The following is a 1,221-nucleotide window of genomic DNA, read 5'->3' as shown; positions in this document are numbered from 1 at the left end:
ATAAAGTTAAATTTAGTTTTTTGTCTTTTTCGTACTTACATTCACCTCATAGTTTATTAAAATAAGCACATATTCTACCAGCAGCTTTGAGTAAAAGATGCTTTAGAGCAGTGATGGTGAACCTTTATAGCTTTCAGTGATGCAAAGGGCCCACTGTGGCACACACGTCATAGGTTCACCACCACTGTTTCATAGTTTTAAGGGAGATAGCTCAGTAGAATAAGCGCCCTCCTGGCAGGTGTAGGGTCTTGTATTCAATCCTCGGTACTGCCAAAAAAAAAAAAAAGAATACAGCAATCAGATACAGGTTGAGGGTTAGGGGATTGCAACTGGGGTAAAGCAGTATCTGACAGTTCGGGGTGTTTGAACATGGGTTAGATAGTAAAGGATTATATAGCCTTACGGAGTTACTGAATTCTTTGCATTATGATAGAGGTCATATGGTTACCTAGAAAACTATTCTTAGAGATGAATGTGTGAAAATAGGTATGCTGTTTTCTGATGTAACACTTCTTTGAAAACTTTAGGGAAGCTGGAACGCAGAACAGTGTTATTTACGTAGTCATTTTAAATGGGAGATTCTTTTAATGAGGATAAAAGCACTTTTGATTTTAGTTTTTTGAGCCAGGGGCTCGCTATGTAGTCCAGGCTAGCTAGCCTCCAACTCAAAATCCTGCTCTAACCACTCTTGAGTACTGAGTTTACAGTCATGTGCCACCAAGTCTGGCTAAAAGTAAAGTTTTAATAGATACAATGTGTTACTAAACAAACTCTTGGTAAATTTTAAGACAGCGAATTTTAAGATGCATCTACAAAGGACCAAGTATGGTGGCATGTGTCTATAAAACTTGTACTCAGGAGGCTGAGCCAGCAGAATTGCCACACGTTTTAGTCCATCCTGGGCTACATAGTAAGTTCAAGGCCAGCCTGAACTACAGAGTAAGACCCTGTCTCAAAAAGAAACAAAAAAACTTCATAGAGTAAGGTAACTGAGAACATGTCAGTATTTGTGGCATTTAATTTGGATTGAATGGCATATGAAAGGGATGGCTTCTCATTCTTGGCTTTGTCATTGCAATAGGTTCGTATTCAGGAGACTCAAGCTGAGCTTCCCCGAGGAAGCATTCCCCGCAGTTTAGAAGTAATCTTGAGGGCTGAAGCTGTGGAGTCAGCTCAAGCTGGTGACAAGTGTGACTTTACAGGGACGCTGATTGTTGTACC

At 40.0% G+C, this 1,221-nt stretch overlaps 1 protein-coding gene across 1 annotated transcript in view; it reads left to right on the top strand.

Annotated features, from left to right (window-relative positions):
• Nucleotides 1–1,221, top strand: part of Mcm6 (minichromosome maintenance complex component 6) — a 42,233-nt gene that overhangs the window by 10,426 nt on the left and 30,586 nt on the right. The window contains exons 4-5 of the mRNA XM_023709690.1: nucleotides 528–558; nucleotides 1,082–1,181. Coding sequence (XP_023565458.1) covers nucleotides 528–558; nucleotides 1,082–1,181 — 131 coding nt within the window. The remainder of the gene's footprint in view (nucleotides 1–527; nucleotides 559–1,081; nucleotides 1,182–1,221) is intronic.

The sequence above is a fragment of the Octodon degus genome, unplaced genomic scaffold, assembly GCF_000260255.1.
Source record: "Octodon degus isolate 3935 unplaced genomic scaffold, OctDeg1.0 scaffold00014, whole genome shotgun sequence".
In the NCBI taxonomy this organism is placed as follows: Eukaryota; Metazoa; Chordata; class Mammalia; order Rodentia; family Octodontidae; genus Octodon; species Octodon degus.
The sequence above is the reverse complement of the archived record's forward strand: the minus strand, read 5'-3'. Positions and strand labels throughout refer to the sequence as shown.